Source organism: Festucalex cinctus, chromosome 12 (assembly GCF_051991245.1).
Source record: "Festucalex cinctus isolate MCC-2025b chromosome 12, RoL_Fcin_1.0, whole genome shotgun sequence".
NCBI lineage: Eukaryota > Metazoa > Chordata > Actinopteri > Syngnathiformes > Syngnathidae > Festucalex > Festucalex cinctus.
The window spans coordinates 2,133,105-2,147,800 of NC_135422.1; the positions used below are offsets into that span (position 1 = coordinate 2,133,105).

Sequence of the window (14,696 nt, forward strand, 5' to 3'; positions counted from 1 at the left end):
TGTAAGATATATTGGTGTGGCGATGAAGGTGCTTAAAGTATGACAACAAAAGCCATTTTAAGTAATGTGATGGCAATATAAATCAAAGAAGGCTACTTGAAGTTCAAAGAGAGTAGGTGAAGGGAGGCAGAATATAAAAATATACAATAGAAATAGATTGTCAAAATATTTGAAATGGGGCGTTTTCAGAATTGGGACGTTCCACAAACTTGCCCTCAGCTATTGCACAACATTTCACCTCTTATATTTAAAAAAAAAACAAAAAAAAACAAAAAAAATGTTCCTTTCATACTATTTTAGGTCAGTGACCATCTGGTGCATACAGGTTTTGGAGCAATACAGTATATGATACATTTCAAGTCGTGTCTTTTTTTTAGGGACGACCATGCTTTTTTCAGCATAACAATGTCAAGTTCTGTATGTAGCAATCCAGACCTGACTAGACCATTCAATTGGATATATGTTGAAGAGGATTTGAAAATCATTGTATAAATAAGCGGTTTGGATAACGGATGGGTGGATTTATATAAACATCTCAATTGAAATTGGGCTTGTAGGCTACTTCCTGCCACCGTTCACCTGATTTGGATGTAAAATAAATCTCCTCAAATGAAAGCTGGAAGTATGCAGCAGTACATCATGCTCGTTTCCTTTCAAATCCTTTGTTTCAAGCAAAAAAAAGATGATAAATGTGGCCCAATATCTATTTGACCTGCATGAGGTTGATGCACTCTTTACATTCATCTTCTTTTGTTCCACCACTGTCTGCTTTTATGAGGAGCATTTGGCAAGACTTGGCATGTGCTAGTGCTGAGCAAGGCTTCTTTCATTTTCATGCATTGGCATTGTGTTTCCTTATCGCGTCCAAGTGCATTAGATGAGTAATCAGATCTAAAAGTATGCAAAAGCACATCATGGGCTCATTCTTCATGCAGTTGAACTCTTGATTTTAATCTCAAGGCAGGTGTTGGGAATGTTTTGTTTTTTTTATAAACCGTTTCAATTATACACCAACAGCAACGAGAATACACGTTATACAATAGTTAAGTCTTGCTGCAGATTGTGTTCAATCTTCCTCGTTATGATTTATTCTTTTCAAGATTTGTTTTTGAAAGGGGGGTCTTGTATTGGGCCTGTTGTATATAGTGCATCCTTGTGGCTAGAACACGTAACTGCACTTTATGAACGCGTATTTGCAGGATTTGAAATTCAAATTGGCCAAATGTTTGGGTTTTCGCTACATATAGAAAGAGTTGTTTACATGTTTAATGTACTACTTAGTATTTCAAAACAAAAACGCATACGATTGAATTAATGAATTGCAACTTTTTTTCTTTTTAACACGTCTATGTGCTCGATCCCAATTTTGGAATACGAGTCAAGCAGCAAAATTTACTCATTTCATCCTTCTTAGGGGGCGGCCATTTTGTCAGATGCTGTCAACTGAAAATGACACCACAGGTGCTCAGATTATGACCAATCAGAGCTCAGCTTCAGAAAACAGGTGAGCCATGATTGGTCATTACCTCCTGAGCTCTGATAACTGTGATGTCATTTTAAGTCCACCCCTTTCGATGGATACAAACAAAGTTGATTTTGCTGTTTAACTCATAATCCACAAACATCATATTAATCAGACAACCATGTTTAGGCTAGTGGGGCTGTATAGAACACATTGTAAAGAAAATCTTGTGTGTTGACTTCCCTTTTAAATACCCACCCTTTTATCAGTAAAGCAAAAAATTAGAAACCATCAATCTGCAAGAAAAAAAAAAACATTTATTCCTTGTAAACCTCACAGAGCGAGAGCGCAGCCAAGGTCAGACCTGGATGGGGAAGAGCAGTGACTGGGCATAGAAAACAAAAAACAAAAACACTTTTCTATATTTTCAACAATCAGTTGACCAACAATTGTCTAGACTTATTTTCACAACACTTTTTTTTTTCAAGAGCCAATGACAGCAATCAAGCCCAAAAATAAAATGAAGGAAAAAAAAATACCCTCCATATACTGAAAGTGAAAACCACATACACAAAATGACCATTTGAGATGATGGTGAAACCTTATCAGACTCGAGCTGTTTCCTGGCTGCAGGGAAAACAGAACGTGTAGTTCAGAAAACGTCTTTGAAACCTAGTTGAAAAATACTCAACAATCACGAGAAAAAAATCCCATTTTTGAGTTGTTTTGCTGGCAACTATTTCGTCTATTCCAAACTGGTCACCACTCTCGCACAACTCAAGTATATTCAATGTCGTTTTTGTTCAATGTCGGCCAATTTGCAGTAAATTCTTAAATGCACAACTAGAGAAATTAGAATTGCATTCTTGGCACATAAACTGAAGAGGAGGGAGGTTCAATTAAATAGTTCCTCTTAAGTGCAATATTTCAAGATTTGGCATTTCAAAGCTCTCATTGTTATTGCACGGTCCATTTTAGGTTTTCCCTTTCAAATGTGATTTCTGCAGTGCAAGTATTTGAAGTTGAAAAAGAAAAGTTGACAAGGAATCGATGCGCTTTGCATTTGTAATTTGGTTCAAATAGCATTTTTGGACAAATTGGCAAATGTGTTCTGCACCTTAAACTCGAAGTGCTTTCGGGTTCTAAATTAAGAGGGAGAAAGGTGCTTGCAAGTTCATTTACTTCCATCTTGAAAAAAAAGAGCAGACAGAATCGCCCAATCTTAAAAATGTTTTGCCACCAAAGCCCATAGCATCGTAGATCACCGCTTACTTGGGGTCCAATGGTAGATAAAAATAATAACTGAATGATGCACAACATTCCTCTGATTTTCTTGCTACCTTGAGATTCAAATAAATCAATACGGTACAACTGGATCTGTTTTGATGGGGATTCTGGATCTCTTAATCCTAAATAGAGGTGCAACAATTAATCCACTATCAAATTAATACTTTTTGAAATTCATTTACTAATCATCAAATTAAATGATCATTTTTGTTAAATCGGTGAATCTTTTAGATACTTTTTTAAAAAATTGTCCAAACCCTCAAAACTTCATCTTAACAGTAAATATGTGTTTTCTGTCACAAACTTTGTGTTGAATCCAAATAAAACAATAGCTTTTACTTTAGAAAAACAATGATCCACCTTTTTACATATTTTATTACTTCACGGACAAAACCAGTAACTGAATTATGAATTATTTTATATTTTTTGCACTGACAATGTGAAATAATGTCCCCTGTTTCTTAATAAAAGTATGGAAATTAAAACGTTTGTATCCGATTCACCGATTGACAAAATAACAACAGATTAACCGATTATTAAAATAATCGTTAGTTTCAGCCTTACTCCTAAATATATTCCTCCCTTGGACCAAATTGCAGTTGACTCATGGCCAGGATTTGTAATAGGGGTGAGAATGGAGAGTAACATCGTTGAGATCCCTGAATATATGAGGTTTCACTAAACACTGATGAAAAGGAAAAAAAAAAAAAAAAAAAAAAAAAAACTTCCTATAGTTGATGTGATGTCTGCATTAATTTTTTTTTTCGTCTTTTGTTTTAACTACACACAATACAACATTCTTCTGACCTGGCAAGGAGGAGGAGAAAAAAAAAAAAAAGACCCAAGAAAAACATTCTCAGCTGCAGACATGCCGAGCAGATTGAAAAGTGCTGGGCCAGCGAAACCCATTACAAAAAAAAAAAAAAAAAAAAAAAAAATGGACACTGGATAAGAACAAAGCGGTCACTTTTTGAGTGGCTGGTAAACTGAGGCATTGGGGTCCAATCCGGAGGGGTTGGTGTCCATGAACTTGGAGGAGTAGTGGGGGGCCACGGGGGTCATGCTGCTGGTGTCGGTTGTGTATGAGATGCTGGGCATGACGGCCATCACTTCGGCTATCTTTTGCTTCAGATCTTTAATTTCTTGATCTTTATGAAGAATCTGACCTGAGGACAGACACGAAGAGTCGACAGTTAGTCCGTAAACAAGGTAACAGACGCTTCTTATCATCACTCGGTTCAAATTGGGGTCAAACATTGTTGGATCTGTGATGCTTGTAATGCTAAACTATTCCCGGAAATTACAGACCTTGTACGATTTCTTGCTGTCTCTTGGCGTCTCCCAGTGCGGAGAAGAGGTCCAGTTTGATCCTGGTCTCGGCACTGAGGCTGTTCTCCAAGTGCTGGGTCTTGTCCTGCATGGCTGACAGTGCTGACATCAGCACTTCTGTGTCTTTCTCATTTTCCTTGTATTTATGAAGCTCCTGAAAAGGTTGGAAATGTTCATTCAAGGTTGTTTGGATTGTGTATGAATGACACCAAGTACTTGAAATCAAAACCACTATTACCTGGACCTTCAAGTCGACCTCTCGGATCTGGTCTTCCTTAAGCTTGTTGTCCAGGGTTAGTTTCTTACACTCGCTTTCTAATTCTGTGATCCGCCGTCGCAGCGTGTCTGTGCATTCTCCTCTGCGAGTGGCAAGCGACAAATGATGGTGAGTAGATTTAAAAAAACAAACATTGTGGATGTGGAGCTACCTGGACGCAGCAGCTAGAGCGACTGCCCGGGCTGCCGTGGCCTCCTCCAGCTTTTTGCGCTTCTTCTCATCTGCCAGCTGTTTCTCAGCAGTGCTGCGAGCTTCCTGCTCAGCTTTGAGCCTCTTCTCCAGTTGACCCACAGCCTGCTTGTCCTTTTGCTTTGCCTGCACAGCATTATGGAGCCTACGATTCCGCAAATGACAAACATTGAAATTGACTGACACCAAGTTGTGATGACCAAACTTTCACAAGCCTTGTAACATCTTATACTGCAATATTTCCTGAAAATGTTAACGCCTGTAAATTATGGGTATGCGTGTGCGTATTAATACGTTTCGGTACGGGATGTTCGGTTCGGCCCATTTGCCTCGTGTATTTTTCCTCATTAAGTTTATGCGCCACGGAGTTAAAGCTCATAATTAAGGTTTCGTACGGAATTTTATCGACTGGTGGGGGCAGCAATGCACTGCCGTGCCTAGTCAACCGGAAAAGAAAGTAGAAGAAGAAGAATATACTATTTAGTTAGAAGAGGGAGGTACAGCTGAGAGGAGACAGCACAGCACGCAAGTCGTATCTTTATATGGAAAAAGCAAAATTCTTTTGGTATAAGTCATTTGAATATCACCCAACTGGGTCGCTTTTATTTATTTTTGTATAATTTATTTGAATATCACCTAATTAGGTCACTGTTATTTATTTCCAAAAACGCACTGTTGTCATCTTTTCAAAATAAACAAATAACATTAAAAAAAAAAAATCTTTTTTTTTTTTTTTGTACTGAAAATATAACGAACCAGAGACTCCAAGAAACTGAAGTGAAATGTGATTTTGTGTACCGTTACACCCCTACTGTAAATGTAATAACATTTCCACTTGGGTCAAACAAAAATGTAATAAAACCCAATAATGCAATAATTTCACCAATGACGTAATCAGGGTTTCTGCAGGTAACAGCAAATCTAATGTAATACTTTTTAATGCAACTCAAAACAAATTGAATGCACATCATATTGCATATACATATACACACGCGCACACACGAGTATATACATACATACCGTATTTTCACGGCTATAAAGGCGCACTTTAAAGTCTTCAATTTTCTCAAAAATTAACGGCGTGCCTAATAGTGAGGTGCGCCTTGTGTGTGGACCGAGGTCCAAAATCTGACTTGCTGTGTGAGAGGATTTCCCATCGACTAGGACTGTCGCGATAAGCAATAAATCAATTAATTGCACGATAATAAAAAATGAGCTTAATAAGTTTGCCAGGCGCGATAATTATCAGCCATGTACGTCCGTTTGTTTACATACGTCATCAACATTCGCGCTGTTCCGCTGCTTCTCTGTCAGTCACTGGGTAACAGTCTGATTTAAATGGAGGTCATGCTGGAGTTCTTTGACAGAGTTGATTCACATTTAGCGTGAAACCAACAATGCAGAAATTTCAAAATAAGATCCCAGTCCGCCCACATGATTATGGCTCTGCCATTAAGACCTCTGGGATATGATATAATATATGATACAAGACAATAATAAGCTATCCCATTATTGGGAAAAACGTTATGACGATTTAAGCCACCCACTTGTTCTGCAGCAGCTCGTTCTCCTGGCGGAGTTGACCCAGCTCGGTACGTATCGAGCGCTCAGCGCTGCCAAGTGAGCCGATCTGGCTGCGCAGGTCCTGCTCCATCTGCCGGCTTGCCTGCAGGTCCGCCTTCAACTTCTTCACGTCCTGCTCCAATCTGTCCCACATGAGAGCGTGAGCACACTTGCGGACAAATATTAACCCATTTCCAGGCCACAATATCAACAGTACTCACACTCACGTGTATATAAATGTGGTTCACATTTTAATAATAATAATAATAATAATAATACCGGCACCACCAGATTTTCTACTTATTCAGAATGACAATCAATTCTCTGTATTTTGTGCTACAACAGGGAAATCATATTGAGTCATTTATTGAAGATGAACATGCACAAGCAGGTGAAAAAAACAGACTTAAATACGGGTGATTGGTTTTGTTCTAATTAGGGGTGTGAATTGCCTAGTACCTGACGATTCGATTCGTATCACGATTCACAGGTCACGATTCGATTCGATACCGATTAATCCCGATACGAATTTATAAGGCGATTGTTGCGATTTTTTTCATTCAAATTTAGAAAATACTAATCAGTAAGCTTGTAGAGTGTAAGATTTAGTAAGATTTATATGAAAATGTATTATTTATTTATCTGAAATTGAAATAAAATATTAAGGCTTAATGTTCCGTTCATATAACATTCTTCCATGCTTAAGGTGTGAATCGTAAAAAAAAAAAAAAATAAATGATTTTGCCGATTATTGAATCGATTCGAGAATCGCGCGATGTAGTATCGATTTTTTTTTTTAACACCCCTAGTTCTAATCATGGTCTTCATAGCGGAACTATGAAGAGAAACAAGTGACCACAGCCAGTTCGGTAGCGCAGTCTCTCAACAACAAAAAGTACTAAAAAGGCTTATCTCTTTATGCAGGGGGGCTTGCGCCATAAAGCTTAGCTCTATGAACTAAAGCACTTTTGATGGATTCATTGCATCATTTGCAAGCCCGTCGTGCAGGGCTGAGTATTGCTTCTGATTTACAAAATCGATTTCTTTCGATACGATACACAATTCAATTTCACTGATTGGCTTTCGATTCAAGTAAGTTGTTCACACAGTACCAATTTGTATGTTTGATATATTTTTATATAATGTTAAATTTGTATTTTATTGAAATCATTGTACATATAAACAAAGATTCTGAATTGTCAGGTCCTTCGTAAATGTAAGAAAACAAACTTCATTTATGCCTTTAAAGCTGCTCTCTGGAGCAATTTGCCCAAAAATATCTTTACAGTTGCCTTTTTATTTGACCATTTATGACTCAAACGCTTTCTAATTATCAGATTAACACCTTTAGCTGTTCACAATGGGTACAGCCACGTCTCTAGGCCAATAGGTTTCATACTGGATTCGGGTTCAAATTTCCAACCCTCTGTCTGCGGATGGGTTAGGGTTAGGGTTAGGGTTAGAACTTGTTTCATTGAACGATTTTAGATCCAGATTAAGAGCACTTGAGACGGCCTCATTGATTTGTAACTGTTTTATATAATTTTTATGTGATTGTAAGTGAAACTTTTATTTGTAACTGTAATGAAAACTGTTTTGCTGCCTCTTGGCCAGGACTCCCTTGAAAAAGAGGTTCTTAATCTCAACGGGACTATCCTGGTTAAATAAAGGTTAAATAAAAATAAAAAAAAAATGTGACGTCATGCGCACATTGTGTATGTAAAGAAGGGAGTGTGCAGTTTCATTTTTCAGCACAGGTGCCAGTAGCGATTCAAAATTGAATTCCTGCATTGAGCAGCTTTAAGTTGCTTGTTTGTGTGTGGGAGTCAGAATTCTAGCTAGTGGGTAGGGAATCAATTGCAGTACTTGTTGCCCTCAATCAAACACATTAGTTTATAACTTTGTCTGAAGAAAGTCACTTCTGTGCGCTTACCTAACAAGTGCTTCAGGCTTGCTCAGCTGATTGTTGGGAATACAGTTGTCTGTAGGGTCCCTGTTGGGGCCACCCGACGTCCCCTTCCCCACTGCTAACTTGTGCTTCTTCTCATTCTTGCCCGTGGAAGAGGAGGACGGCGCGGAGGAGGGCACGCTGCCATTGGTCGCACTGTGGCCACGGGGGGAGGAGTTGAGCGTTGTGGCGTTGGTGTTTTTGTAGTTTTTGGAGCAGGAGGAGGATGATGATGAGCAGGAGGAATTATTGTCCTCTTTAAGCAACAAGTTTTCTGTGCTGCCCAGTTCACTGGTCAGTCTCTTGCTGTTCACATGGTTCTCCATATACTCCATCTCTTGGAGTTTAGAGTCCACTGACGACGGCAGGATGCTGTTGCTGTTGTGCTGCTTCTTAGCCTCCCCACCACCTTTTCCCTCTTTTCCCTTTTCTCTGTATTCTAACTCTGGCAAAGGTGCTGAGGGCTTTTTATTGGCAGGGCCGCCATTCTGTGAAACTGGAGGTGCCTCCACTTCAGAAATTCCTTTAGCTGCTGCTGGAAGAATAACTTGATTATGACATTATCACATGATATAATAACAGTCAGTGTAAAAGTTCTACTATTAGAGGTGCAACAATTAATCAACAACAACTCCATTACCAAATTGATACTTTGATAATTGATATATCGTTTATAGACCACATTTAATTTAGAATTGTCCAAATCCTTGGAATTTCTGTTTTTGATAAGGGGATGAAAATTAAGTTTTGTCAACAAAAATTATCATTAGTTGCAGCCCTAATTACTATACAGTTAAACAATTGTTACTATGACTGTAATCAACAAAAGGTAATTAAAAAAAAAAGCAAAATACAAACATTACCACAATGTAAAATGTAATTTCAATTGTATACATTTATACAATAACACAAAAAAAGGTAAAAAAAAAAAATGTAATTCTATTTTTTAATGGTCAAATGTGATCTGACCTTCATCTAAGAGTAGGTAGGACCATCTAAAAACAATTATTTCCACAAGCACTATGAGTTTTTGTTGTTGTTTAAGACAGTAGGGGTGTGCATCTCTCCAATAAACGACAATTCGATATGCATCTCGATACATGAGGTGAGTTCATGGCTCATTTTGAAGTGGAATGATCCAATATGCTACAGCTCACTAAGAAAGTAGGATTTAATGATTTTCTTGTTCTTTTATAGCAGAAAACCATGACATTTCAAAAAGTTCACATACTTTCTTGCCACTATTAGTAAAAGACTTGTTTTGATGCATACAGAAAGACTGTTGAGTCTCACCTTCTTCTGCTTCTCGTTCTTGCCTTTGGAGCATCTGTTGCTCTGGTGGCAGAGCCTGCTGAAGGAGCTGCATGTAAAACTCATTCTCCTTCTGCACCTCTTTCTGCTTCCGGAGGCGCATCTTATAGCTTACATAGCTCTTAAAGCCAAAGCCCAGTGTCACCACTGGATAACCAATGCTACAAACGGCAGAAGAAACGCAACTTTAAGTTAACCCACTTCTTCTTGAGTGTCATCATATCTTCCCCAAATCAACTTTAAGACAACAGTCGCTCACCAGTGTGCAGCAAATGGGCGACACAAGTCTACATGGAAGTTCTTCAGGTCTTTGAATCTGATGGCTGCCTCTATGTACACGAAGAGTATCCATAGAGACACAGTGGGTAGACAGACTCCCCTCTCTGAGGACAAAAACAGTAACAGTGAAGATGTGTGCACACATAAAACATTATCACAGGCGATAGGTTCAAACCCCTGCCATAGCTATACTTTTGTCAACAGTTTGTGGATTGTTACTAGGACTGCACGATTTTTGAAAAAAAAAAAAAAAAACTAATTGCAATTTTTCAGGCCAATATTGGGATTGTGATTTGATTTGCGATTTTTGTATTTTACACATTAAAATGCATGAAAACACTAAAATTGTGAGTCAGTTTAGTTTCAGACAAGTAATTAGATCAATATTTTAACAACGCAATACTATAATGTCACTATTTGATTAAAAGTACAAGGCGGAGACATCCTCTTCTGGTGAATATGCTAAGGGGGGAGCTTTGACCTACATTATGCTTCTAAACCAAATAATTTGCCAATAAAAACAATACATAGAGGCTCAGGCTATGGTGAGATTATAATATAGTTACATATCCAGAATAATAACACAGAATGGAAAATAACATCCCAATTATTTTTTTGTAGCATCATTAAATTCAAACGAGACAAAGAGAACTATTAATAACTGAATATAAACAATCTTCCACCATCAAATGTCAACATTTACACAGGTAAACCTTGCACACTATTATGCACTTCCATCAAGTAAACAAACCTTAAAGCACAATACTCATGACAAAACTCTTATATTAACAGTGCAAAACTTTGAGGTCTGTCCATTGTTTGCATGAGGCTTTTGAAGCCTTCCCCTGACAGAATTTAGGGGAATCATTTCCTTAACAATATAACGGCCCTTTCTTGTAATTTCTTCGTGCCGAACTAACTAGTTAGATTTAGATTAATTGTGCAGCCCTAATTGTTACGTCATCAATGCTGTGATGATTTCCAAAGGTTGTGTAAGTCACAGGTGAACATGTGTGGTTAAAGAAGTAAGCAGAGAATATTTCCCTCCACTCAATAGTACTGCACGATTTCTATCAGATAGCTTGGTCATCATGAGCTTTGCATTCATCGGGCATTTGCAGTATGTACAAAATAATAAAACATGAAAACCGGAGGGGTGTTACCTGTATGCCAGACATACTGCACCCACACGTAAGTACTGGCAGCAAAGAACAGCCATTGCACTGGGATGAAGAGGAGGCAAATGAAGTCTGAAGTAAGCGCCACAAACACAAAGAATACTGAGAAGGCCTGTTGAAGAAAGGAAGAGTGGTTAGAAAAAAAATCCACATACCAAAAAAAAATAAAATAAAAATGCATATTAAGGCTGGTATCAAGGATAGCCCTGAGGATGCATGGCACATAAATTGGATGCATTTCGGTGACAGACACCAAACTTCCACAAGGAAGTTGTTCATGCATCATTATTTGACCTAAAAGCCTTGACAACAGGAGTGTAAAAATACAACTTGACCTGTGGCATATATGAAACTGGCAAGACTTTTGATTGGTTTATTCCACACATTCCTTGATATTAGCACTTATTTTAGTTCATGACTTTTGAAGATCATGTTTCTCTTTTCAAATATACTTTTGAAAAAAACAACAACAAACAAACAAACAAAAAAAAAAAACATTAAGCTTTACAAATGTTGAATAAATATCCACTCACCAGCCCCTGGTATCTAAAAGAGTCGTACACACTCCGGAGGAAGAGCCAGAACGGCCAGAGGTACTCAAACCGGAACTCCAAAACGAAGTCAGCCAGTAGCACTAACGCCCACACCACCAGGAACTTCAGGTACAGGAAAGTACTGCAAAGATGGGAGAGACTTTGGAATATGAAATACACTTGACTATCTACATCTACAGGGGGTCACCAAAATTTTATTATTATTATTATATTTTTTTTTAATTGAGCCCCACTTCTTGACTACAACTACAACATTCCAATGGAATCACAATGTTCCATCACAGGTGAGCTATTTTCTCAAACTGGACTGCATATAACTCATGTGGTCCCGCAAGCACCTGGTTGGTGACCACTGATCCTGAGCCTTTTTTTCCCCCCTCATATCAGCTGGCCAATTGCCTAAAATAAAAAGAATCTTAACATGTTGACAAAACAATGATCAACATGTTTGCCTCTTTTCCTTGCGTTACAGCTCAAACCAGTAACTGAACCATGACTAACTTATGCTTGTTGTGCACTATCAATTTGAGATAATGTCAATTTTTTAATAAAGGGATGGAATTTCAATCCAATTCATCGGTTAATCAAAAAAAAAAAAATAGACATCAATTACTGAAATAATTGCTGATGCAGAGTAGGCTACATAGTGGATTACTGTTGTTTGATGGATTACAAAACTTTTTTGGCTGTATTTTTATTCTCCACAGCTTATAAAATGTAACAAAACTTTAATAAATCATATGTGAATCCTTAAATCTTGAGTAAACATCCTGGATAAGGTCCATTCCCTCACTTGCATGCTCTTCCTGTGCATTTTGATGTTACAAGATGGTCGGCTGTTGAGGTCCATTAAGTGAGCGGGTTGAAATGTATGTTCCTGTTTCTTTCAGTTTCAGATATGCAGAGTCTTGGCTGAGTCACATAACCCAGGAGTTTGATTAGAAGTAGTGCAGTGAGTGTACATTATCAATATTTCAAGGACTTGAAACGTGTGTACTATTGCCCTTTAGCGTTTGGCTCACTTTATTTATAGAAAGTTCAAAGAGGTTGGACCTGTCAGGTGTGGTGGCTGCATGTGGAGAGCAACCAATCAATTTGCTCCAGGTTGTTTTAATTCAGGAATCCAGCATAAGGGTGACATAAATGCAAAGCCAACATACGATATTGTCTTATTTTGCAAACGAGACCCATGCAGTTTAGTTTGTTTGCATTAAGCACACAAACGTTGATTCTTGAGAATACTTTAGCAAAGCCAATGAATTATCTTTGGCCGACAGCTGTCAAGCGGCCTGAGCTTGACAGTATAAATTGTTAATGTTAATTAAGGCCTATCCCAAAACTCCACGGCTGTTTATATTAAACAAATAAAGTGACATGTTTGCTGTGCTGTTGAAAACTGGTTGTCGTGTGGCCTAGCTAGCGCGACATGCGAGCTTCACACGGCTAGCTTCTATTGACAACGAAAAGCGACGACTAGCGTACACTGAGCTATCAATAGCCGCTAGTTAGCCGTGTTAACAAGCTAGCTAGCAGTAGCATTACAGCTGTATCAATATAAACATGGGATGCGTCCGTATTTTACAGCTCCCGAGCCGTTGTCATTTTTAACGAGCGCTGCCATTTGTTGTCGTGAGGACAACACATCCGTCAGCCTCCATATATTTAAGTTACCTGCCGTATATCCCCTCGGTGATTCGATTCCGTTTTACCGGCCGTCGGAGTTTGCTGCAGTCCGCATTGCGCCGCTTCATCCTCCTCCACTTGGCTTTGGCCTTCGAGCAACCGCCGTAATCTTATCCAGTTTTCTAGCGTTTGCGGGCAACGGAAATAAATGAAGTGCTGTAGTATGTGTCGTTGTAATTATTTTCCCGACTGGCAACAAAGAAATAAATAAAGGACACTATTCGGGAACCTCCTCTTTTGCTCTGAGCGCAGACTCACTGTGTCTTGGCCGCGCTGTATTTTACGTGTGTCCCGTTGGCAAACGTTTGGAATATCCAATCAATTTTTTTCACCGAGGCCTCTTGCTTTGACAGATACCGAGACGAGCCATTTATGTTGCGAGGCCACCTCTCGTTCACTTCCCCTCGTTCATGACTAGAGAGCAGTGACGTGTGAAATGTCTCCTCGGAAAACCAATCGCCTTGTTTGTGGACAAATCGGGTATTGCTCATTGGCCAATCAGATACTCAAGGGGGCGGGGCTTGTTTAGATATTTTCCTGTGCTTTGTCGCGTTTGTGTCATCATTGCAAAGAAATCGAAAACATATTGTACCTGTATCACTGATATGTATGACCGGGTAGTCGATAGGCCAAGACTTTTGAGGTCACGAGGCCACCATTTTGCTCCTCCCAAGAAACGTTTGTCGGCATACGATCCTATACATTTACAGTATCAAAATTGGATAACATTTGAGACAGTACTTAGGAGAAACAGCATGATTTATGGTGTTTTCAATGTATTAAACATAAACGAGAGGACTTCAGATATTTTACGACTTGCCTTAAATAAATGTATAAATTATATGCTTAATGATGTTTAGTACAGGTGGAAACTTGTATATAATCTAATATTGGGGTCTAAGGAACTGAGCAATAAACGAAAAGGTGGTCTTCAAAGCAGCACATACCATGCACTTGTTATTGTTTTATTTTATTTTATTTTTTTACTTGTTAAAAAATAGTGACCACCCCGGCACAAACTCCCCACCCTGCCTCCGGCCTTACACCAAACTGCCTACGAGCTGTATATGTCTCATCGGTACGTATACCGAATAGTTTATAGTGGTCTGCTCGTGGGGTGGGAGTAACAAGATGGCAGCCCTGTGACTTTTTTTTTTTTTTTTTTTTTTTTTTAAAGACACCGATCAATCAACAGTTTTTCAGTTTCGATTGTCACATGGGCCACATATGTCAAGGAATGGGGTTGTCTTCTTTGTTTTGTGGCTCGTTGGTCTAGTGGTATGATTCTCGCTTAGGGTGCGAGAGGTCCCGGGTTCAACTCCCGGGCGAGCCCTCGAGTTACACACCGATCAATTAACAGTTTTTCAAATTTCTTTGTCACATGGGCCACATATGTCAAGGAATGGGGTTGTCTTCACTCTTGTGTGGTTCGTTGGTCTAGTGGTATGATTCTCGCTTAGGGTGCGAGAGGTCCCGGGTTCAACTCCCGGACGGGCCCTCATTTTAGACAGCGATCAATCAAGTTTTTCAATTTTCTTTGGATTGTCACGTGGGCAACCAAATGTCAAGGAATGGGGTTGTCTTCACTCTTGTGTGGTTAGTTGGTCTAGTGGTATGATTCTCGCTTCGGGTGCGA

The 14,696-nt window shown here is 38.9% G+C and overlaps 1 protein-coding gene and 2 non-coding genes across 6 annotated transcripts; 2 read left to right on the plus strand and 1 right to left on the minus strand.

The window, feature by feature from the left end:
* Positions 1-1,759: 1,759 nt before the first annotated feature.
* maco1b (macoilin 1b) lies at positions 1,760-13,463 on the minus strand. 4 transcript variants are annotated; one of them, XM_077539153.1, is made up of 12 exons: positions 13,319-13,463; positions 13,049-13,182; positions 11,357-11,498; positions 10,809-10,935; positions 9,626-9,749; positions 9,349-9,527; positions 8,041-8,590; positions 6,092-6,250; positions 4,507-4,689; positions 4,317-4,437; positions 4,058-4,232; positions 1,760-3,915 (listed from the first exon to the last, which is right to left on the minus strand). In XM_077539153.1, exons 2-12 carry the CDS (start codon positions 13,126-13,128, stop codon positions 3,713-3,715), a joined length of 2,043 nt encoding a protein of 680 aa, XP_077395279.1. In that variant the 5' UTR covers positions 13,129-13,182; positions 13,319-13,463; the 3' UTR covers positions 1,760-3,712. The 4 variants fall into 4 exon arrangements, with proteins under 4 accessions (XP_077395279.1, XP_077395281.1, XP_077395280.1 ...); XM_077539155.1 differs by having other exon boundaries at positions 8,041-8,584; positions 13,049-13,460; XM_077539154.1 differs by having other exon boundaries at positions 8,041-8,587; positions 13,049-13,460.
* Positions 13,464-14,321: 858 nt separating this feature from the next.
* Positions 14,322-14,393, plus strand: trnap-agg (transfer RNA proline (anticodon AGG)). The gene has a single exon. It is a non-coding gene; the product is annotated as a tRNA-Pro (tRNA).
* Positions 14,394-14,486: 93 nt separating this feature from the next.
* Positions 14,487-14,558, plus strand: trnap-agg (transfer RNA proline (anticodon AGG)). The gene has a single exon. It is a non-coding gene; the product is annotated as a tRNA-Pro (tRNA).
* The last annotated feature ends 138 nt before the right edge of the window (positions 14,559-14,696 follow it).

Coding starts and splice junctions, on each gene's coding strand:
- maco1b (XM_077539153.1), bottom strand. CDS start 13,128: ATGAAGCGGCGCAATGCGGACTGCAGCAAACTCCGACGGCCGGTAAAA. Junction 4,690..6,091: donor AACGAGCTGCTGCAGAACAA/GTGGGTGGCTTA, acceptor GCGGAATCGTAG/GCTCCATAATGCTGTGCAGG. Junction 4,233..4,316: donor AGGTCGACTTGAAGGTCCAG/GTAATAGTGGTT, acceptor CAACCTTTTCAG/GAGCTTCATAAATACAAGGA.